This window comes from Salvia hispanica, chromosome 4, assembly GCF_023119035.1.
Source record: "Salvia hispanica cultivar TCC Black 2014 chromosome 4, UniMelb_Shisp_WGS_1.0, whole genome shotgun sequence".
NCBI lineage: Eukaryota > Viridiplantae > Streptophyta > Magnoliopsida > Lamiales > Lamiaceae > Salvia > Salvia hispanica.
The window spans coordinates 56,543,279-56,565,214 of record NC_062968.1 but is presented as its reverse complement, the minus strand read 5'-3'; the positions used below and the strand labels follow the sequence as shown (position 1 = coordinate 56,565,214).

The 21,936-nt window shown below is 34.8% G+C and overlaps 4 protein-coding genes across 4 annotated transcripts; 1 reads left to right on the top strand and 3 right to left on the bottom strand.

The window, feature by feature from the left end:
* Positions 1-2,914: 2,914 nt before the first annotated feature.
* Positions 2,915-5,729, bottom strand: LOC125223274 (tubulin beta-3 chain-like). Its single transcript, XM_048126347.1, has 3 exons — positions 5,226-5,729; positions 3,879-4,148; positions 2,915-3,795 (listed from the first exon to the last, which is right to left on the bottom strand). Exons 1-3 carry the CDS (start codon positions 5,626-5,628, stop codon positions 3,116-3,118), a joined length of 1,353 nt encoding a protein of 450 aa, XP_047982304.1. The 5' UTR covers positions 5,629-5,729; the 3' UTR covers positions 2,915-3,115.
* A 3,383-nt stretch (positions 5,730-9,112) lies between these two features.
* Positions 9,113-11,526, bottom strand: LOC125223276 (vicilin-like seed storage protein At2g18540). The gene is made up of 4 exons (XM_048126352.1): positions 11,081-11,526; positions 10,873-10,995; positions 10,718-10,788; positions 9,113-9,551 (listed from the first exon to the last, which is right to left on the bottom strand). Exons 1-4 carry the CDS (start codon positions 11,285-11,287, stop codon positions 9,254-9,256), a joined length of 699 nt encoding a protein of 232 aa, XP_047982309.1. The 5' UTR covers positions 11,288-11,526; the 3' UTR covers positions 9,113-9,253.
* Positions 11,527-15,295: 3,769 nt separating this feature from the next.
* On the top strand, positions 15,296-17,815 carry LOC125223271 (putative late blight resistance protein homolog R1A-10). Its single transcript, XM_048126343.1, has 2 exons — positions 15,296-17,599; positions 17,695-17,815. Exons 1-2 carry the CDS (start codon positions 15,856-15,858, stop codon positions 17,724-17,726), a joined length of 1,776 nt encoding a protein of 591 aa, XP_047982300.1. The 5' UTR covers positions 15,296-15,855; the 3' UTR covers positions 17,727-17,815.
* A 795-nt stretch (positions 17,816-18,610) lies between these two features.
* On the bottom strand, positions 18,611-21,355 carry LOC125221494. Its single transcript, XM_048123612.1, has 5 exons — positions 21,120-21,355; positions 20,938-21,028; positions 20,553-20,626; positions 19,934-20,458; positions 18,611-19,179 (listed from the first exon to the last, which is right to left on the bottom strand). Exons 1-5 carry the CDS (start codon positions 21,270-21,272, stop codon positions 19,087-19,089), a joined length of 936 nt encoding a protein of 311 aa, XP_047979569.1. The 5' UTR covers positions 21,273-21,355; the 3' UTR covers positions 18,611-19,086.
* Between the last annotated feature and the right edge of the window lie 581 nt (positions 21,356-21,936).

Sequence of the window (21,936 nt, the reverse complement as noted above, 5' to 3'; positions counted from 1 at the left end):
GGATCAATGACCATCAGTAAGGGGCAGTCTCTTTTGCCGCCTGTGTGGTAATTCTACCGCGTATCCACTCAAGTTCCAAAGCTGAAGAACGAATGTAGCAGCTAGATGCCAAGGAAACTGAGGATTATCATGAACGTAAGCAGATGAAATACAAGTGGAAAGGGAATGATGATTCTGCTGGTTCTGATTGAGTCTGGAGGTGTGATTCTGCTAGAGATGGTGTATGAGAAGCTAGCTTGAGGACTAACACGGTGTATCAAGACTTACTTTTGTATCAACACAGTAATTCAATAACTTCAGTTTTGTAGTTCTACACAAAAATTGTTCTCTCTTTTTAGGCTTGGCATTGTGTTTTTTATTTCTAGTGACTGTCAAGGGGCATGAGAGATACAATATGACTTCTTAGGGTGAAGGTCTTTGATTCTACTGCAAAGATCATTGTTATTTCGAATTAGTCGGTTTATTAGATGCTATTCTATTTTAGTAATGTTTCGACATCTAGATTTGTAGCTGACTAAGATGTTAGTATATGATTGATGGATCATTATCTGCATAACATGTTAAACATCTAACTTCTTAGGGTGAAGGTCTTTGATTTTGTGATAATTGAAGTCTTTAAACAACTAGTAGAAAAAATTTCTCCCACCGTCTAAGAAAAAATGTCTCATTTTGCTACTTTTGGGGTGTCTAGAATCTAGAATTCCATTTGTTTTTCCTAGGTAAGTGGATCTCACTCCTCGACTAAATTACTGCACTTACACTTTATTTATAGAACAATAGTATTATATATAAATGCATTCCACGTTCCACTAAATTATTTTTCTATATTTCTTTATAAAATTAAACAAGTTTTTTAAAACTCGTGTCAAATTTAAATGAGATTATAAATAGCGGACGGAGGGAGTATTATATAAAATCCTGTGACGTACGGATAGTCTTTAATTGGAAAGAGAGAATAATAACCATTCACATTCAATTATTTATTACTTAAATTATCACTACAATTTTAAGGTATATAAAGGACTACATGTATATACTTAATTTTCTAATACGCACATTCAATGAAATAATAATCAAATTCTTTTTTAGTCTTATGATATTATTCATAAGAGTGAACTTCAAAAATGGTCCATGGACTATAGGTTTATCTCGAAAATAGTCCCTGGACTTTAAAAATATCACCAGTAGCCCCTGGACTAAGGGTTAATATAAAAAACGGTCCTTTTGCACTGTTTCGAGACGAAAATACCCTTTTGAAGGGTTTTGGGGGGTTTGGGCAATTTGGTCTTTTTACACTTTTAACATTTTAAATCTGATATTATTTCAGTTATGTACTAAATCTGATATTATTTCAAAATTATCATTTTTCTTCCCTTTTGTCATCCTTCACTTTGTTTATTTATTTCAATATTAGATTTAATTTATAAACTTATATTTTAAATTTTAATTTTTAAATATCAATAAATTTTTTTAATTAAACTATTAATTCATGGACACTATAAATATTGATTAAAACTATTAATTTTTGTTATTTAATATAATATTCAGCTGAATTGAAGAAGTACAGAAAAATAATATTAATCACGATGGAAAAATAAGAGTTATTCTATTTAGCATTCGTTCGGTTGTTATAATTGCTTGTGATTGAATATTATGAAGTTGACTAAAAATTTTATATAGGATTATTTTTGTTGAAATTTTCTAGTCATTTTGATTGTTTTCAAATTAATAAACGAAAATTATATTAGTCTTGCATTAGATGCATATTTATTTCAGAATAAATCGTGTTATATGATCTATTTATGATCAAAGCTATTAAATATTGATTAAAACTAAGGCGTTGTCATATCTTATTGATTAAATATTAGACACTATCAAATATTGATTATGACTATTAATTTTTGTTATTTATTAATTTTTATAATTAAAAATTTTTATTGATATTTAAAAACTGAAATTTAAAATTTAATTTTGTAAAATTAAGTCTAATATTGAAATAAAGAAACAAAGTGAAGGATGACAAAAGGGAAGAAGAATGATAATTTTGAAATAATATCAGATTTAGTAGTACATAACTGAAATAATATCAGATTTAAAATGTTAAAAGTGTAAAAAGACCAAATTGCCCAAACCCCTCAAAATCCCTCAAAAGGGCATTTTCATCTCGAAACAATGCAAAAGGACCGTTTTTGATATTAACCCTTAGTCCAGGGACTACTGGTGATATTTTTAAAGTTCAGGGACCATTTTCGAGATAAACCCATAGTCCAGGGACCATTTTTGAAGTTCACTCTATTTATAAAGGAATGATATGCTATATACCTTATGTGAGCTCCTTATATGAGCATCACTTTCATTCAATGCACGTTTAGTGTTTGTTCGTTTCGATTTATGTATTTTGTTTGATTCTAATACATTATAAAATGTTATTGAAATTTTTAATTTCACAAAATTCATAAAAATAATTGGTACTATCCCTTTATTTGATTTACTCCAGCACTTGCTTGATTCTAGTACTTTTTTTTTACTCTCGACCATAATGTTTTTTTATCCCTATTTTTATTTGATTATACTTAATTTTGGGTGTGCATGATAATCGTTTTAATAGGTAATGTGTTTAAGATGCAATATACACAGTTCAGTTAAGAATGAAATTAAAATTTATTAACGAAAGACGTTGAAAAGATGAAAAATCTAAACCAAAAAAAAACTCATTAGCTATTGAATTATTTTGCTGTAGAAAGAGAGAAGTTTTTAAAATTTTAGTGTGTTAAGGTTCTGCCAAAATCAATATGGATATTTCATAATAGCATAAAACAGATTTAATTTTGAATTATTAGATTCAGATTTAGATCATCCAATGAGAATAATTGATATACCGGTGAAGAAACATAAAAAACTCACAATCTGCATCTCAAACAAAAAACAATGAATTTGGATACCAAACAAATGCACATAAAGTTTTAATACCAACAAACAAAAGCCAGTAGTAAAGATAGATGTAAGTTGAAAGCATAGAACAAATGAAATAGGATGTGAAGATAATACACCATCTGATCAACACACACAAAAGCAGCAAAATAGGAGTAATATTCTTCTTCATAACCAGTTTCTTTTAGCCCTCATAGTCTTCTTCAGCACCCTCTTCTTCATAGTCTTCTTCTTCATCCGCGGTCGCATCCTGATATTGCTGGTACTCTGCCACCAGATCGTTCATGTTACTCTCTGCTTCAGTAAACTCCATCTCGTCCATTCCCTCCCCGGTGTACCAATGTAAGAAAGCCTTGCGCCTAAACATGGCTGTGAACTGCTCGCTCACCCTGCGGAACATCTCTTGGATTGACGTTGAGTTACCAACGAAAGTCGACGACATCTTCAGTCCTGTGGGTGGAATATCACATACGCTGGACTTGACATTGTTTGGGATCCACTCAACAAAGTATGATGAGTTCTTGTTCTGCACATTAAGCATCTGTTCGTCCACCTCCTTGGTGCTCATTTTACCCCGGAACATGGCAGAGGCTGTCAAGTAGCGCCCGTGGCGAGGATCAGCAGCACACATCATATTCTTTGAGTCCCACATTTGTTGCGTTAGCTCAGGGACAGTTAGAGATATGTAATGCTGTGATCCACGGGAGGTGAGTGGAGCAAACCCCACCATGAAGAAGTGGAGACGTGGGAATGGAATCAAATTCACTGCCAGTTTCCTGAGATCGGAGTTCAGCTGACCAGGGAATCTCAAACAACATGTAACACCACTCATAGTTGCAGAGATCAAATGGTTCAAATCACCAACTGCAAAATAAAACAAAAGGAAGATCATTCACTAGCTTTTACTCTGAAATGTTAAAAGCCCTATACTGTTTCTTAATACTCACAGCTTGGTGTACTGAGCTTCAAAGTCCTGAAACAGATATCATAGAGAGCCTCATTATCAAGGACCATGCATTCATCTGCATTCTCCACCAACTGGTGCACTGAGAGAGTAGCATTATATGGTTCAACAACAGTGTCTGAGACCTTTGGTGAAGGGAAAACAGAGAAAGTAAGCATCATTCTGTCTGGATACTCTTCTCTGATCTTTGAAATCAAGAGAGTTCCCATGCCAGAACCTGTGCCTCCTCCAAGTGAGTGACAAACCTGAAATCCTGGCAATAACAAAACCACCAAAGGTTTAGTCATAAGTTATTGTAAAACAGAAATAAGGTAGTAAAAGTAAATTCACCTCAGTTTCAGGTAACAAGAAAAACTATACACATCATCATTATGTTCACTTTACTTAAAGAATTATTGCATTAATTAATTGATACGAGTTTCTGAGTGCTACATGTAATCATTAAAATGCTGAAGATGAAATGAAGCTCAAAAGTTTTGATGTTTTGCAAAAGTAAGAACCAAATAAAGTCCATACATATCTTCAATGAATGTTAACAATAATCATCAAGCATAGAAAGAATTTCTCATGAACAGTGACTGCTTTATTTAAAAAAGCAGTGACAGATTATATCTTTAATGTGTGCTGATTGACCTAAAATCCCAAAATATCAGTTTAATAAACCAAGTTAAAAAGACAAAAGGAGTTGAGACAAGAAAAAGGCAAGGACTCCACCAAGTTGGTGCAGCAGTTACACCACAATTAAGATAAGGGACCTACCAATTCCTCAAATTCATGGTTATCATATCATCATGTCACCGTACATAGATCTCACTGCCTTGGTACATTATACTCTATTTACATTACCATATCGAGCAACGCACAATGTGAATGAATCCAGGCATGTTCATTCAAAATGTATACAAAGCAAAAGTCACATTGACAGATCAACTATTTCCTGCCACATTACATTGCTAAATCAAGCCACATCGAATTGAATTCCAAGTAACAAACGCCTGATTTAAATCAACCGAAATAAGCATCTGAACTATGCTATAGAAAAATTGCATTCTCGAACTCACTAAACAAAACCTAATAATATTTGCTTATAAAACCGCAAAGACCACATCAAATAGATTAACCACGGACAAATAGCACAGATTCAACACATTCACTACGAACACTGAGACACAACTAGACATACTAGGGCTAGAAGTCAACAAAATAGCAAAAAAAATACTTGAAGCAATTTCAACAGATCAAGCAAAGCAGAGGACTTAGCTAATCAACAGTCAATAGCCGAGAATTTGAAATGCATAAGTATGAAAGTGAAAGCAAAATCGAAAACAACCTTGCAAGCAGTCGCAGTTCTCAGCTTCCTTCCTGACAACATCGAGGACGGAATCAATGAGCTCGGCGCCCTCAGTGTAATGCCCCTTAGCCCAATTGTTACCGGCGCCGGACTGGCCGAAGACAAAATTGTCGGGGCGGAAGATCTGGCCGTAGGGACCGGATCTGATGGAATCCATGGTGCCAGGCTCCAGATCCATGAGGACGGCGCGTGGGACGTACCTGCCGCCGGAAGCCTCATTGAAGTAGACATTGATCCGCTCCAACTGAGTATCGGACTCGGAGCCGTCGCCCTTGTACCTGCCGGTAGGATCGACGCCGTGCTCGTCGCAGATGACCTCCCAGAATTTGGAGCCGATCTGGTTGCCGCATTGGCCGCCCTGGATGTGCAGGATTTCTCTCATAGTGTGTGTGAGTTTACTGTGTCTGCGTGAAAGTGAGGGCAGTTGGTGATGGGATGGGGAAGTAGTGAAATGGGAGGGAGATATTTGAAGCAAGAGAGAGAGTGCCGAGATTTTCTCTGCAGTGACTCAAATACGTGGTGCGAGCAGTTATGTGGGGAAGGCGTGATATTTAGAAGATGGGAACCGGAGGGGTGGGATGAATGCGGACAATCAAACCGCTGGCTGTGGGGCCCACGGCGGGGAGATGGGATACTCTGTGTCTCGGCTGTACATTTGCGCCTGCTGACGGTGGGCTAGGGCATTCCATTTGACTTCTTTCTATTTGATGGGCCTCCCTCACATTTTCTACAATATAGAGGAATTCATATCATTTCAAATCTCTATTCTTATCGAAGAGAAGGAACGAGAAAAACTCAAATATTCATATTCCTACTCAAACAAGAAATCCGAGCATCAACAGCGGTAGGTTTTTCGTCGTTCGTTCGCCCGTGCCAGCGGCAAGGACGAGCTCGTCCGTCGCTGCTGCGAGCTATCCGTCCGTGTCAGTGGCACGGCGCTGCTCTTAGCTAAAAACACGTCCGTGCCGCTGAGCAGCCTTACGTGGCGTGTTCTGATTGGCCAACGGCATAGCCGTTGGTATATTCAAATTTATTTTTATTTTTTTTAAATTCAAAATTTATTTTAAAAAATGTTTTTAAATAAAAAAAAATATTTTCCCACTTCCCAAAAAATTATATCCGTTTTCTATCCACTTTTAATTTATTTTTCAATTTTTTTCCCAAAAATCGCATTTTCATCTATAAATACCCCCATTACAATATAAAAAAAAATCACATTTCATCTATTCTATCATCTACATTCTCTCATCTTTTTTTTTTATTTTCTAGGATTTTAATTATGTATTTTTATTTTTTAAGATTTTAATTATGTAATTTTTATTTTTTAGGATTTTAATTATGTAATTTTTATTTTTTAATGTATTTTTATAACATAGAAATGTTTTTAGTAATTGAAATATTTAAATTGAATAATAGAATAGCGGGAGCCTTGAGCTTGTCCTTAGCTAAGAGCACGGATGTGGGTGTTGTGCTCTTAGCTAAGGACAAGGAGTAAAAGTGGGTCCGGACCCACTTCCGTGCTCTTAGCTACTAAGAGCACAGATGGGGATGCTCTTATTTTCATTTTAAAATCAGTGAATATAAAATTAGTGGACTATAAAATTAAAATTCAAAAATTATACTCTCTTACTTCTATGAAAAGTATGAACTCTTTCCTTTGAAATCTATTTCTGAAAAATATGAAATTTATAATTTTAGAAACGCATTTCTCTCTAATGAGGTTGGGCTCATTTTCCAATAAGAATACTCTACCAATTATGCATTAAAACTCGTACTAACAAAATATTCACACTTTTCAAGAAAGAAAATACATATTACGATAAATACAAAATTCAAACCTTAAAATCATATTTATGAAAATAAAACAAAATTGTAATCATGCAAGGAACTAAAGCGCGTGTGAATTAAAAAATCCCACTACTCGTGGCCGAATTTCGCCCAAATGAATGAGAGATAATTTGATATAAAGAATGATGATGAATGAATGTGGGTATTTATAGATGATTTTGGGATAAAAATTAAAATAGATTAAAAAAATGAAAAAAAAGGTAAAAAAACGGCTATATTTTTGGGAATCCGATTTTTTTTAATTTCTTTCAGATTATTTTTGATTTTTTATGAATTTAAAAAAATAAAAATTAATGGAATAAAAACGAGTTCAGTCGCGCATTGGGTGATTGGGCATCACCGCCCAATCAGGAGGCGCCGCATCAGCCTGCTATTCAGCAAGAGCACGTCCGTGCCATCGGCAAGAGCACAGCGGGTGCTCTTCCACAAGTGCACCGCTGCGGATGCTCTTAAACACTATGAACACTTGATGATCGCAAACTGTGCATGTAGAACGCCAAATGCTCATTCCATGTGTTTATGTGTCAAATACTACTTCTACTCAAAATTAACTTTTCTAGGTTAGTTACACGCAGTGGCAGATCCAAGGTTCTTCGAAGCTTCAAAATCTAACCAATCATTTTTATTTTAATAAATTCTCGCTCAAAATCTATGATTTTAATTTTATTATAAAAACCCTAAATAAATGTGCATTAGAAGAAAATCGGAAAGATAAAAGCTAATTATTGTATATATTATGACAAAACAATATGCATTTGAAGAGAATTGAAATCTATTAAAATATCAAAAAACAAAAATAATAAAGATAAAAAAATATTAAAATATCAAAAAACAAAAGTAATAAAGATAAAAAAAAAGCGTCCAATTTTTCGATAAATAAACAGAAAAAATGACGTGTGTGAATTGTGTTGGTTTTATATCCAATAGAAATTTTTTCAAAAAAAAAATAAAAAGATAAAAAAATATAAAATACATTTGATTGAAAAACAGAAAAATAAATATATATGTATCATATTAAAAATATTCCTCCGTCCTCTTCTACATTATTCTCCCTTTACTTTATTATTTCTCTACTCTAACTTTTATTATCATTTTAAAAAAAAAAACAAGTGTAGAAAAGTCAAAGTGACTTCTAATGTGGCAGTGGGACGGAGGGAGTACAAGATTTAAGAATATAGTACAATACTCCCTCCGTCCCACGTTACTTGAGTCACTTCTTTTTTGCACTCGTTTTGTAAAAATTTTAATAAATAGTTAATATTGAGAAAAAATTAAGTAAGAGAAAAAATAATGTAAATAAGACTCTTCCCTACATTATTCTCTCTCTTACTTAATTTTTTCTCCACTCTAACTATTTATTAAAATTTTTGTAAAATGAGTGCAAAAAAGAAGTGACTCAAGTAACGTCGGACAGAGGGAGTACAAAATATGTCCAAAAGGCGTTGGGTGAAGAGAATCGGACCCAGGTTTCCACTGTGAGAGGTCGAGATATATATCACTGAACCAACGATCACAAGTTGAATTGTTGATTTGGGGGTAAAGTTGATGGGGGACGAAGGGAGTATTTTTTATACTAAAGTCAATGACTTTTTGGAGTGACATACAAATTTGCAAAAGATTATGAACTTTCAACTTACAAATCATACATAATTTATAAATCAGTGGACAATTGAGAAAAATATCAAAATTATGTTATACTACTAACTATTTTTGAAAGTTACACAGAATCAACCTGCCGATTAAATAAGAGAAGATAAAACTTTTGAGCACGAGATTTAAGAAAATGATGTTTAGTAGTAAGTTAAGTGAAAGAAAATAACGTAGAAAAGTAAAGAAAGAATAATGTAGAAAAGTGAACTGAAAAAAGAAAATAACTCAATTATAGTGCGACAACTCAATTATAGTAGGCCAAAGGACGTATGTGTTACTTGTATTAGTGTAGTATCTAGAATAAAAAGAGAGTGAATTCAACATGAAGGAAGAGATAGAATTGAATGTAGGATAACAAGCAAGAAAAATGGCAGGCAGTAAACAAGCGAAGCCCTTTCTTTCCTTAAAAGATGAAGCTCCAAGATCATGTTGAAAATCAATGAAGATTTATCACATCATCCCTTAGAAAGAAAAAAAGAAGTCAATAGGCTACCTAGTAGCATAAGATACTATGCTCTTCCTTTCTTTGGCCTTTTAGTACTAACAAAATCATCATCCGAGTCTTCATCAGAGTCGTTGCTCTTTCCTTTCCTCGACTGCTTCTTCGGATTCGTACCCGGTGTCTTCTTCTGAGCCGAAACAGCGATGCTTGATGATTTCTTGGTAACAGTAACACCTTCAGCTTTCTTCTTGACAGTGACAACGGTTTTCATTGGTGAACTGAGCTTCTGCTGTTGTGCCTTCTTCTGTTTTCTGTCAAAGACCTTTTTTGCTTTCTCCTTTGGAAGCAAACCACACTCCATCATCCTACACCAACATAAATTAAATGTAACTACATGATTGTTCTAATTGGGATTTGGGAAACAGATTCAAGAACAGGAACACAACTAACTGCAATAACTTTTCCAACCCCGAATGAAGGTCAGTCCACTTTGGAATTGATGCAGTATAAAGGCAAGCACCAACATTAGACCACCGGATCAAGCAATGGAGTTTATTATTCTACTGATTCCACGTGAAACAGTAAGCAGTAAGACACCTAGAATTAAGTTAACAAAAGATACACTATTCGAGTGGAGTTGGACCATAAGTAGCAGAAGAGTGATTTGGAAGCTCTAATGATATGGATCATCTAGCAAATCAAAATTGCTGGAGGTATGCAAAAATCTCAGTGAAAGACATTTCTACTTATCATCAAGCAGTAATATTTGATGTAGTTTGACAAACAGTTAAGCGATAGAAAGCTAAATGGACTAACATACAAAAACACATCATTAATCGTCTATCAAAAAGTAAATCCCCTGTTAACACTTTCTTCATATGCAATACATTCGTAAATCATAAAAAAATATGGTTCACCATAGGCATCTGAACTGAAGAAAAAAGATACTCATGCACTAGAATCTCAGACATAGAAATTGTCGTGCAGAGCATTTAAAAGACGGTTAATATTGAGACGCGTGATATATTGATAGTTTAGATTAACTAAATAGCCAAGCTCAATGTTGAAGCAAAGTAATTTCGGAGGTCAATATTTTGTTGAAATATCAGCACACGTCTCTTCCAGTCTAGGATAGCGCAATTGGCATAACACAGGCTGCAGCTCTAACCAAATTCAATCGCGCAATCGCCTCTGCTTCTTCCAATCTTACTATATGGGATTGGAAGAACCAGTTCAAACACAATGAGCAGTGTATAAAATATCTTAAGACATCCCTTTCTAGCAACAATAAGGGTAAACTAGCTTAGCATCAAAGTCCAATTCCACCCAAAGGCAATTTATCTGTTCCTCCTCGTTGCCGAGAAAGTCAAATAAGCGGTGACTACTGACTAGTACTATAAATGATCCACAATGGTGCGGTGCTGGTTCATTAGAGGTGTAGAGAATCTATTTCTACAAAGCTAAATAAGAAGAGCATAATTTGTATGTATTGCATTAATTCACATAAAATTTGGGGAAAGAGAAGGCATACCATATTGCAGCCATCTCACTAGCTGGCACCTGATTGTACAGAGTCTCATAGAAAATTCTCAATGGCTCTCTCTGAATCCAAAATTCACAACAAATTCATCAATTTTAGAGACACAATAACAGAATCAAGCATTATATATAAATTACAAAACTCACTTCCTCAGGAGGATCCCTCTTTTGACCAGGCAAATCGAATACTTTCTTCTCCCTCTTCTTACTCTCACCGCCTTTGGATCCCTTCTTCGCCACTTCCTCTTCCTTCTTCCTCTTCTTCTGCCCCTACACACAAAAATCACAGCAACTACATTAAACCATAGCGCAATTATAGATTACGAGGAATTGAACCGAAGCCGCGAAAATTAACCTTAGGGGGAGGTTTGTTTATAGCGGGCTCTTTGAAATCTTCATCAACCTCCTCTTTTTTCAGTTTGCTTTGCTGCTCTTTCCTGGCATTGGTGGTGCTGAGCGATTTTTTCCTGCGATTAGCGAATGCGGAGGCTAAGCTCTCGTCGTCATCGTCGTCTTCTTCGACTTGTTCTTTCTTCACCCTTTTCGAATCTTCTTCAGGCATTTTCGCCAGCTTTCCAAGTAATTTGAAATGAAAATTGGATACTTTTGGTGGAATTGTTTTTGATGAATACTTTCTGGGTAAATTAAAGTAGGGTGTGAGGATGAAATGGGATGGTTATCAGTATTCTTATATATGTTCTATAAAAACTAGAGAGATTTCGCACTCAATTCGCATGCCCTTTCAAAGTTTGGGATTGAATTTGCTACCTTTCGAAACATGAGTTCTTTCAGAATAACATGAGATCTTTCAGAATAAGGGATTTTAAAACTTTTATCTATTTTTCCATTTTTTTTTTTTATTATTTCTTAAACAATATTTACCAAATGACAGAAGAACACCACAATTTGATATTTTTCACCACAGTACACCAGAAATTTCAAAAAAAATGATTAATTTCGCTGATCTTTCAAAATTTGACATTAAATGAACTGACCTTTCATTTATGACATCGAAGATGCGAAATTTTCAAAATAAGAGATTTTTTAACTTTTACACTTTTTTCTATGATTATTTTCCTCACAGACTCTATGCAATGACCAAACTACCCAAATAACATTTTAACACCCAATTCTGAAATTGTAATAGAGAGGTTTTTGATGTAGCACGCATCTAGGCCTGCCTATTCGGCCGGTTCCGGTTCTAAACCGGATCGATTGATGGATTTCAATTTTTCATAAATCCAAGAATCGGAACCGAGACCGGAACCAGGAACGATGTATAATTTTAATCCAAATTTGTTTTATAATTTTAAATAATTCAATACTAATAAAGTAATAATCAATCATTTAAAAAATAACAAATAATACCTGAAATTCAAATAAATACATGAAAAAATGTATGCCAACAATACAATAATATTCATAAATAGGTAAGAGGATGCTAAGTGTAGTAGGGTGGACTAGTTTGTGTTGACAATTCTTTTATAAAATAAGGAGTTCTAAAATTTAGCATTTTTTTTAAAGGAATTTTAAAATTGAATTCTATTTCCTCTTTTTTTTGCTAAATAAATATTCGATAGAATTTGTGTTAGGTTTGGTATACTGAAAAGCATGTTTCGAGCAAGTTTCGCTCGAATAGAATCTTGCTTGTATACGTAAAACTCTATAATCTATTTTTAACCCGATTCAGTATTATTCGAGCAGTTTCGCACGAATAGAATCAGTATATTATTACATTGTGTTTGCTTGTGCATTTATAAGATGTTTTATAAACATTTAAATGTATAAGAAGCAAACAAAGTCTAAGTCTTTGCTTAGTAGGACCGGTTGTGGGCGTCGTCCACTTTAAGGTAACACGGTCAGATCTACATGCAATGCTTTGCAAAAAGAAAAAGAAGAATTTCACAACCTAGATGGCTTAGACTCACCTATCGTGAAAGGTTGCAATGTCGATCCACGCATATTTCTAAGCCTTCTTAAAATAAGATGACATTAGTGTGGTATAGAACTGAACGGATCTAACAACAAGACATGTCTTTATGCTATCTAACTGAAGGACTAGGTCTTGATAAAATACTATTTCTTAATCTACATATGTTAGCATTGAGCATACGGTATTGATTATGCACTACTTTGACTTATCAAATGGTGCGGGTTTTTCGTAACCCAATAATCCTGATATATTGGGTAGTGGTGATTAATATCTAGCGGTGCTAGGATTGCTATTATGTTGAAACGTGCGCGATGTGAGTCTCGTTTGATAATGTCCTCAAGAGGAGCTCGAACAAGGTTTTATTATTCGGAAAACTGGCCAGTTGAAGTTTTATCGCTCTATGAATAATAAATAAATATTGCTTGCTAAGTCCACTCTGGAATTAATAAGATGTTAATTAATTAAGTCCATATGTAGACATTAATTAATTAATGGACATTTATATCTTAAGCGGAAATAAATAATAAACAAAGTGGAAACCTGGGATTACTTGTAATTTCGGATTTGGATGGGGAGAGTTCAATATTACTTTCTGTAGTGGCTGCTCGTAATATTCCAATATAAGCTTGTATTAAATTGTGGGTTCAATTTAATTAGTAAAAAGCTAATTGGGGGAGCCGGTATCCAAAAGCCTTCCATAGATCCATGTCTGGGCCCGAAAAGGAACTTAATATAAATAGGAGAATAAAGCGAGACAGAAATCATTCATTATTATTACTCATATTTTTCGTCTCCCTCTACTTAGAGGAGTTCGAATTTCTCTCCTACTTGGAGAAAGATTTCTTCTTTCTTTTTTATTCGAGTCCTAGTATTTTGATAAGATCAGCCCACCACGATATCGAGAGTACTGAGTTCGGGAACCCAGAGAGAAGATCTGTGGTCTAGTATTGAAGATCATCGTGGAGAAGGCGCGAGCATTCGACGATTCTTTGGAGAATCAATTCGGTAACTCTAAACCGTAGGATTCATGTTTTAGGATTTACTTTTTTTGAGTATGAATTATTTGCGTTCTAGCATGCAATTATCTGTTTAACATGTGAATTGATTAATCGCATAATCGGTCAAATAGATCCTTATCTGATTTATTTGTTTTGTACAAGTCTTCCGCTGTGCAAGGGGCACCAAACCCCATCAATTTGCAATACTAATTGATCTTGTTGTGACTTTTAGGTTTAATACGGAATAGTTAATAAATCATTCACAAACAAGTTAAAATCGTATAATACATAAATTTGTTATAAAGTTAAATTTCTATCATATGGAATGATATTGTATTTATATACTCCCCCCGTCTCATTAAATATGCAACATTTACTTTTCGGCACATGATTTTATGTAGTGTTGTTTTATGAGTTAATTAATAAATAAAGAGAGAGTAAAGTAAGAGAGTAAAGTAAGATAAAAGAAAAGGTAGAGAGAGTATTGTTTCCATTTTTAGAAACGTTTCATTTTAATGTGACAAACCAAAAAGAAAAACGTTTCATTTCTAATGGGACAGAGGGAGTAGTTCTTTTGGAAATTATAAACAAACTTATGATGTTCTACTCATAGTAGTTAGTTCAAAAAAAATGAATTGGAAAATAATTATAAATTCAAAACATCACAGTTAAAATATTTTAAATGATTTAGAAAACAGAGCTTGCAAATTTAACTTTGTTTAAATCTTAAAATCACTCAATGTTTTAATTTATTTTATTTCAATTCAATTACGTTAGATTTATTAGTATATTAAATTATATAAAAATATAAAATTGAATTGTAATCTAATTCTCCGTTAGGAACCGGAACCGCTTTTATATAAAATAAAAAGTTGGAACCGATACTGGAACTGAAACCGGTTTTCCGGTTCCCAGTTCCCGATTCCTCAATTAATCGGCCGATTTCGGTTAACCGAGAACCATTTAAGCACCCCTGCACGCATTAGATATCTACTTATGTAAATATGTTGGTAGAAATTCTGAATAATTTTGTTTTAGTATATGAATACTCTACTGGGCTTTCTAAGCTCTTCTCCCTCCCTACAGTTAAGCTATAGATTTTGACATTAGAGAAGCGCAGCAGCTGCATCTTCAGCGAGGCATTAGTGGTTTGAGAAAGTTTAGAAAGTGTATCTGGTATGAAGCTTTGGATAGTCCATTTCCACTACAATGTTCTAATTTGATAAATTTTTCGTAATGTGTTTTTGTTTGAGTTTCCGCAATTCCAATTGATGATGTCATTATGCGGTGGACTTTTACCTATCGAGTAAAGGGTTTTACAACGCGCGCTTAAGTAGAAATGGATGGAAAATGTAAGAAAAAGGAAAGAGTTTCATGTCATTTCTATTTGTTTGGTAGTATGATTTATTATTAACTCAACGCTTCTGCAGCTTATCATAATGAGTATATTATGTGTATCGCAATAACGTGAAAGTGGAGAATAAAGCATTTCACATTATTGTATCAATATTTTATTGATCTCACTAATGGTGGCATTAGTTGTTCATATTTGAAGTTTGGAATTCTCAATTGATTGTCTTGTTTCAACACTGAATACCAAATAATTTGGTTGTCTTCTTTCCTTCAAGACTTAATCATGGCAGCTTATGGAGCTCTGGTTTCTCTTATGCATATTATAGACACCCTTGAGAAACATCCTCACCCTCCCATTTCTATCCACAAAACACAACTTCAATCCCTCACTCAAAACATCACCTTCTTCCAAAATTTTCTTGATGGTCATATTTCCCATGTTGGCGATTACCATGACGAAGCTGATCCGTTGGAGCGTCGCATTGCTGATGCAGTTTATGCAGCTGAGGATGTTATTGAATCCCAAATCGTGCTTAAAATTGGCCCACGATCGAACAAAGTCAGACGATTCAAACTACACGGACGACCCACAAATAAAGAGGAATTCTATCACAAGTTAGAAATGAATCTGATCAAGAATGAAGTCACGGAGACTACTGCAACTGTTGCTCAGCTGCAACAAGCCATGGAGACTTTAGCTGTTGCTCCACTGCAGCAAACCTCAACGTCATCTTCCACTGTGAAGGACGTGGACACTATGTGGTGGGCTTCGACCAAGTGTTCGATGAAGTCCTGGATAAGCTGGCTGGATATCAAAGCAAACGCGAAATCATCCCCATCGTGGGTATGGGAGGGATTGGTAAGACCACTCTTACCAAAAAACTATTTGTCAATGCACTTGTTAAGGAGGATTTTCATATTCGTGCTTGGACTACAATTTCTCAAACCTATAACGTTAGAGAAATACTCAGAGAAGTTCTTTTGCAAGCAAGTGGAGAGTCGAGTGATTTGAGTGAGAACGATTTGGGAAATAAGTTGTACAAGTATTTATCAGGCAGGAGGTATCTCGTTATAATGGATGATGATATGTGGAGCATAGAGGTGTGGGACAGAATCAAATTTTTCTTTCCCGATTACCAAAATAGGAGTCGAATTATTGTAACAACTAGGTTATCAAACTTGGGTTCTCAGTTGAATGAGTCTTACACAGTTGATATGCAATTTCTAGATGAGGTTAATAGTTGGGGATTGTTCTGTAAGATTGTGTTTGGGAAAGAAAGATGCCCTCTTGATTTGGAGGATATTGGAAGGAATATTGTAGCAAATTGTAAAGGGCTTCCTTTAACAATTGCTACAATAGGTGGTCTTTTGTCAAAATTTAAGTGCACTAGAGAATTTTGGAAGTGCATAGGGAAAAATTTAAAGTCAATTGTTACTAACAGTTCTGATGGATTTTGCTTGAAGATATTGAGGATGAGCTATATCTGTCTGCCAAACTATTTGAAGCCATGTTTTTCGTATATGGGTATCTTTGAGGAAGATCATAATATACGTGTGTCAATGCTTGAGAAGCTATGGGTTTCAGAAGGATTTTTGAAACCGAGGAGTGGGAAATGTTTGGAAACCATTGCGAAAGAGTGCTTTAATGAGTTGGTTGATAGAAATCTCGTTTTAGTTGATGAGTTGGGACTCAGTGGAAATGTGAAGTATTGTAAAATTCATGATTTGTTGAGAGATTTGTGTTTAAAAGAAGTTGAAAGGGAAAGGTTTCATCATGTCATAAGAGATTCTCCTCTCACCATAAATACCGAACGTCGGGTTGTTTTTTCTGTCAAATCTGAAAGGTTGTTAACAACGGAAGTCTTGGGATCTTTGTCACATGCTCGTTCCATATTACTGTTTGTCCATTGCCTCTATCAAATCCCTCCAGAAGTCCGACTGCCTCACAATCTTAGATTGTTAAGGACATTCAAAGTTTATGATGAAGTTACTAGTAGTGGTTCTTATATCCTAGACAATGTGTTTGAATTGGTGAACTCACGGTATCTTGCTGTTAGAGTTCATGACAAGTCCAAATTTCCATCTTCGATTGATAAGCTTTGGAATCTGCACACGTTGATTATTCATTCGCGGGAGCATCTTGATGCACCGAGTGAAATTTGGAAATTGCATCAACTTCGGTATCTTGAGAGTCATCAATTGATTCTCCCAAATCCTCCTAGTAGCAACAGTGGCATTGTCATCAAAGGAGTGTTGAATTTGTTTTTAAATGAGGAGGTTGTTAAAAGAATTCCCAATGTGACGAAATTGCATCTAGAGTACGACGTCGAAGAAAGGAAGAAAGAAAATAGTCTTAGCCATCTTGAGTGTTTGAGTAAATTGGAAAACTTCCACTGCTCCACTAGCTACGGATGTGATTTCTATTTGCAGAGGATTAGTTTCCCACACTCCCTCAAGAAGTTGTATGTTAGTGGCTCTATTGGTCTGGAGTTGGAAGGCCTAATGCCAAACATTGGTTCATTGCCCCTTCTTGAGAAGCTTGTATTAAAAGCTGGTAGCTTCTGTTCAGGTAAGTGGGAAACGACTGAAGGTCAGTTCCCAAACCTCAAGTTTCTTAAACTGGATTGTACAATTAATCTTGAAGATTGGATTGTGTCAGACAACTCCCATTTTCCACTTCTGCAGAAGCTTCATCTATGCCATTTAAGCCGACTTAAGGAGATCCCATTAGAAATCGGAGAAATAGCAACACTGAGATCAATTTCTTTGGTACATTGCAGTGGATCAGCGGTGGTGTCAGCTAAAAGGATAGTAGATGAACAAGAGGATTTACACGAGACCAACTCGACCTTCATGTTCGAGTTGAAATTTTCAGTACTCAAGAAGAACTGAAGAGATTGGCAAGTGCCAACTTTGAAGTTTGTTATACACCCCCCGTCTCATAGTAGATGTCACACTTGGAAGATGACACATGATTTTAGGAGATGTTATTTTGTGTATTAAGTGGTGAGAGAAAATATAATTTTATAATTGATGATGGAACTTTTTCTAAAAGAAGAAATGTGACATCTTTTGTGGGACAAACTAAAAAGGAAAGTATGACATCTACTATGGACGGAGCTTGTGAAGTACTCCGTCCGCCTCCATGTCCATTATTGCTATAAATGGAATAGAGGCCCCACATTCGACTAACTCATTCCACTCACATATCAGTTCCTTGTATTGTTAGTTGTTACATATGTTCTATTGTAAGATTAAGCACCAGTATTTCAGTATTTGCGTTTCTATATACTCACTCCCTCTGTATGCAATTCAATGTTATTTGGATTTTCAGCTTGATCATTTACGTCGAACTAATCATCTTCACACTCTTGATTATTTATTAAAAATAATATTACTAAATATACACATCGAGCACACATATATTTCAATATCATGGGTTGTTGAATGTTTTAAACATAAGAATATGATATGATGCATCTCTAGGTTAAAAGTACAATTTTAAATTTAAAAAACTAAAATGAAATATAAATATCTTGATCAATTTTAAAGAAGTGATATATTTCTATACCTTGATAGAAATAATAGCACAAGCAACAAGTGGAAGACACTATTGTAGTATGAAAATTTAAGTAATTACACAGTAAAAATATATATACAGACAGCTGCTAGATACAAGTACTTTGGAGAAGATTAATTCTTCAATTTGGGAATTAACAACAACTACCTCCCTGCAAACCACTTCCCTTCAAGTGAGACATGAGAAAAGAAAGGAGGCTTTGGATTCGAACATCATTTTCTGTAAGAGAATCGCACAGCCTGAATGTGGCGAGACCATAGGCCGTACGGGCATTCAAGACACGCCAAAATGTACCTCAGGCGAAACTCCCACTCACTTCGACATTCAAGTTTCAGTCCTTCATAAGTTGTTCAGTTTATGTTAGAGATTTAACCATCAGTTCTCCAGGAGGTTTGCTAGACTTCACTATGGTAGAATATTCTGGTCATGTTGAAACGGATTACGTGACAGAGAAACACACATACTTGCTAAATGTCAGGTGTTTGCTAAGCCGATCTTTAAGTGGAAAAGATAGGCGTATCAAACATCAACCGCTTCCTAGGTGCCTTTCCTCCAGTTGACTTATGAGCACCTGGCTTTGTACGAGTCGTCTGCAATAAAATGTGACACGTTATTGCATTGAAAACCATCACTATTAGATGCGGTAAGAAACCTCGGTACTTAACTGAGATATACTTCAAAGTCAAAAGAGATTTCATACAATCCTTGCAGAAAGTTAAGCAAATCTGGGAAACGAATATATGAAAAGAAAAGGATTCAAACAAGGGACACCACATATCACAAAGGAATGGTTACAGGTTTCAGAAGATGTTACTAGTCTACTAATTCAAATGGTTTATATCGATGAAAGTAAGACTCCACAGAGAGTAGGAGTTTCTCATGACAACCATTCGTATTTATCACGCAGAACCTACTGCGCTTGAAAGTTATGCACTTGTCCACCAAAACCAAAAGGAAAGAATCATTCTTCAGTAATAATTAGGTTCTCCGCAACCAAAATAAGAGCGCATAGCAGCAACATTAGGTAACTGGGACCCAATATCATACTCAGAAAAAAACGCTTTAAGATTTTGAAACATTTAGTCATTTCCAGGCATTTGATTAGTTTCAAAAAATAGAAGCACAAAAAACTTATCCATGTTGTGATGCTCAGCCAAAGGAACCAGCATTCATCATTATATCATGGCATTATAGAGTGAACTGTCAGATCTCACTCATGATACTAAAGAACGACATGCTTGCAATCTCTTTGATCAAGTTTCTAATACATTTGCATTTAGTTATATGCTATGCAAGACACATAGTAATATGTTTGCAGCAAAAAGGGTTTGATCCTTTGTATACCTTCTTAGTGGTTTGTGAAGAATCTGATTCATTCCTCCCTTTTCCAGTGCTTCCACGAGTGATGCTACTTTTCTTGCCTCGCATGGAAGATGGTACAGCATCACCCTTAGAGGGACGCAGTAACGTTGAAGCTGACCTTGATCTGGAATTTAAGGCTTCGATTTCTTTCATAAGTTTGACAATTTCCTCATTCTTTTTAATTGATTCAGATTCCATCGTAGTGATACTGGCCTTTAACTTCTCATTTGATATTTGTAACTCATCGGCCTTGCTTACAAGAATCTGAGCCTTTTCATTTGCTTTCTTAGCTTCATCACGCTCCTTTCTCAATTTTTCAGTGAGGCTGGTCTCCATTTGCTCATACTGATTCCACAATACCTCCTTCTCTGCCAAGAGAGCTGAAATCTCAGAGTTCTTCGCCACTTTAGATTTTTCAAGTTCTTTTTTCAGCATCCTCACCTCATCTTGAAGTGCCACCTTGTTTAGCAGAGTTTCCCCCTTTATTGCTAATATCGCCGATACACCCTGCACATTGCAAGAAAATATTGAACAAAAAGAACATATGCATTCATTTATATAAGGGGAAAACCATCAAGCGTGCAAAGTGTATAGAACATACACTAGGCCCTGAACACTTGTGCACAAGATAGTCACACCATTCTCTGAAGTCAGCTGCCTCATTCTCAGCATTCTCTGCATTCCACAGAGAAGCAATGCTTACATAAGATAAAATGCATTGCAACTTGCAATAAGAAGTGAAAATTGGAAAGTGAAAGAAAAAGAAATCAAATTTGAAGCATGATAGATAACATGATCCTTGATCATATGTGTAACAATTATTCCATGTTTTTTCAATAAACAAAATCTATAAGTCTATGCAATTTATAGTATAAATCAATATAATCATCAAAAGTGTAACATCCCTGGATAAATTCCCAAAACACAAACATATCAAATTAAAAATAAATCAAAAGGTAAATCCTCGTGGAACCAGAAAAACTGACCATATCTATGCTTAAAAATGATGGATTCCCTTTCCTTGAAACCGAGATTTAATTCTGCTTTGAAAGAATTAACTTTCTGCTCCATTTTCATCTACATTAATTGTAATCCCCAATTACGGCAGTTGACGCAAAAACCCTATTGCTACGACAGTATACATGGATTTAATTGGAGATAGTTTTACCTTATAAATGAATTCGTGCAAGTATTTAATTCGTTCTTCAAGAATCAGCCTCTCGTTCTGCAGATTCTGGGAGAGTTTAACCAAGGCGTTGAAAATTTTATCCCATTTTTGTTCGCGATTGGAAGCTTTTTGGAGGGGAATGCGTTTCCCCATCTAAGTGAGTGGAATCGTAAGAATGCAAGCCGTTGAGTTGGTGAAAAATATAGCAGGAAGTTTGGTTTCATAGCATTATGATTTATGAGAATGGGAAGAAGTGTGGAGTAGTGGAGAAACAGAGGCCAACGGTCCAAATTTAAATTGAAACACAAAAACAAACATTAATAATAATTTCAAAAGGTGGAATTTATTCACATCATACTAGCTAATTAATGAGACATTAACTTTTTTAATGAAATAAATGAATAATTTCAAAATATGATATGCTAATTGATTTAGACTTCCCATAGTAGCCATACATACCTTATTCTTCGTCTGCATTAACTACATCATTAACTTTTTTTTTAAATGATAAAAAATAATTTAAAAAAGAAATGGTAAATTAAAAGAAAGAATAATATAGAGAATAGTGTTATCTATATTATTATCTCTCTTATTTTACCATTTCTCCACTTTAATTATTTTTTATTATTTTTATATAAAGAGGATAGAAAATTCAATAAACGCTAAAGACGGAAGACTTTTTTATAAGTATACTTTATGTTTCAATATAACATAGTAGGAGTAATAATTAATGATATGCAGGTAAAACAAGAACTAAACTATATAATTATTCAATAACTAATGTGCGACGAACAAATTTAAGCTATGGATGCTTGGG